Source organism: Penaeus vannamei, chromosome 8 (assembly GCF_042767895.1).
Source record: "Penaeus vannamei isolate JL-2024 chromosome 8, ASM4276789v1, whole genome shotgun sequence".
Classification (NCBI taxonomy): domain Eukaryota; kingdom Metazoa; phylum Arthropoda; class Malacostraca; order Decapoda; family Penaeidae; genus Penaeus; species Penaeus vannamei.
The window spans coordinates 11,938,216-11,940,715 of NC_091556.1; the positions used below are offsets into that span (position 1 = coordinate 11,938,216).

At 42.3% G+C, this 2,500-nt stretch overlaps 1 protein-coding gene across 2 annotated transcripts in view; it reads left to right on the plus strand.

Annotated features, from left to right (window-relative positions):
• sif (still life) overlaps nucleotides 1–2,500 on the plus strand; it is a gene marked incomplete at its 3' end in the record, with an annotated part of 557,800 nt that overhangs the window by 264,669 nt on the left and 290,631 nt on the right. For both annotated transcript variants that reach the window (XM_070124351.1, XM_070124352.1), the window contains 1 exon segment: nucleotides 1,404–1,588. In XM_070124351.1, the coding sequence (XP_069980452.1) occupies nucleotides 1,404–1,588 (185 nt within the window).

The window sequence follows — 2,500 nt, forward strand, 5'->3', positions numbered from 1 at the left end:
CCGTCTCTTCGCTCTCCCCTCTCCCTATCTCTCTCCCTCCCTCTCCCTACGCCCTCTCTCTCTCTCTCTCTCTCTCTCTCTCTCTCTCTTACTCTCTCTCTCTCTCTCTCTCTCTCTCTCTCTCTCTCTCTCTCTCTCTCTTCTCTCTTTCTCTCTTTCTCTCTTTCTCTCTTTCTCTCTTCTCTCTTTCTCTCTCTCTCTAGTCTCTCTCTCTTTCTCCTTTTCCTTTTTGTTTTCTTTCCCATCTTCACATTTTCCTTCTCTTTCAACTTCTCCTTCTTCCTCTCTATCTCTCTCTTTCTCACCCCATTCCCTCTTTCCCTCTCTCCGTCTCTTCGCTCTCCCTCTCCCTATCTCTCTCCCTCCCCTATCCCTACGCCCTCTCTCTCTCTCCTGATTGTCTGACAAACTTAGATTACAAACTCTCAAATAATGAAGAATTGTTGTTCTCCACTCGTATTATTTATTACGTTTTCCCAGCATTCGACCGTCGATATTAAAGATTTTAGTGAGCTAAAGTGAAAAGAAAAATGAAACACGTTTTGTGACTGTAAACGTTTTACTCTGCCATTATTACCGTTGACATAAATTATTTTACCAGTTCCGTAAACTTCGCGTTGTGAAAATTGGCGCTAATTGGTGGTTCTCCCTGGCGTTTTCTGCTATTAATTGACTGTTATTGTTGAAGCGATTTTGGAGCGGAGCGCGTGCTTGTTCGGTTTTAACGTGGCACGATTTAAAAATAAAAAAATTCTTTCGCATTAATGAAAAATCTTTTGTGATTATGTAACTCGGGGTTTCTTGATTTATTTTTTTATATTTATCTTTCATTTTCTACTCTAAGTAATTTGGCTTTTATATGGCAGTGTTATCAAATGCTAGGACTGCATTTGGCGCTATTTAGGCTTTTGCAGCATTATTCCATATTATTTTCTTGTATAAATCCATTGGGGTCATGGTACTGGCTTGGAAATATCTGAAACCCCATTTTTAAATGACTTTGTACTATTAATTTGAATATTTATTGGTGGCATTGGCAAATTATCAGAGCAACTAGCCTGCTATATTTGAATTCAAATTTCTGTTTATCTTTAGTGTCTGGCACTGGTTCACAGCAACAGAAATGTATGCTGGGAATTCTAATATAGTCGCAGTCATACATATATGCATACATACACACATATGCATGTACATGCTTGAATTGTACGTAATATATACATAATGAATAATGTTTGTATACGTATCTAACACACACACACACACACACACACACACACACACACACACACACACACACACACACACACACACACACACACACACACACACACACACACACACACACACACCTCACCCTCAACCTACCCTTTCCACCCGCACTCACACCCACGTGTCCCCCGCAGGCTCTGGGCGGAAGTGTTCCACGTGTCATCGTCAGGAGCCGGAACAGTCAAGTGGCAGCAAGTGTCCGAGGATCTGGTGCCGGTCAACATCACGTGTATCCAGGACACCCCGGAGTGCGTCTTCCATATCACCGCTTACAACTCCCAGGTCGATAAGATCCTCGATGTGCGGCTAATTCAACCAGGTAAGGATGCTTGGAGGGGAGGCAAAGGGAGGGAGGGAGGGATGCGTGCGTACACATATTGACAGCAATAGAGTTGGTAGAGAGGGAAGAGGAGGAGAGATAGAGAAACAGAGAAGAGAGAGAATGTGAATGAAAAAAAAAGAGAGAGATGGTTTGGAATGTTGTGAATGCTCCATCTTTACGAGTGTGTTCTCAGGTACTATTACTAGAGAGGGAAGAGGAAGAGAGATAGAGAAACAGAGAAGAGAGAGAATGTGAATGAAAAAAAGAGAGAGATGGTTTGGAACGTTGTGAATGCTCCATCTTTACGAGCGTGTTCTCAGGTAATATTATTGCGTTCTCCATCTAATTTTTGATGCACAGTAACAATTGCGCCTCGTCTTAATCTTGTGAATAGTAGGGTAGTTCAAGCATCGCGGATAATATGCTAGAATCTCATACGAGATGACAACGGTTTGGCATTTGCGGGGCTTGATCACACCAGGCCTTATGAAAATAGGTAAATTAGTCGGTGAAACAACGTGATATGGCCAAAAAAACTACGGTAGTCGGAAATACACCTTGAAGGCCGAAAGAACACTTTGAAGTGACCAGAATAACACATTCAAATGACGAGAACACACTGGAATGGCTAGAAGAACACACTGAAATGACCAGAAGAACATATTGAAATGACCAGAAGTACAGTATGAAATGACCAGAAGAACACATTGTGAATCAGTAAGGAAATTAATCACCCGTTCAGTTTACATTCCTTCTAGCATGGCAGAAGGCGATATATCCGATGTATGAATGCCAAGTAGCCGGCTCACCGCTTCAGCCGGTAACATCCCTGCCTAGGGACGCTCAGAACTGTAATCACAAACTTTAGTTTTCCTCTGCGGGAAATGAGCTTTCTCCCAAGAACCAAGA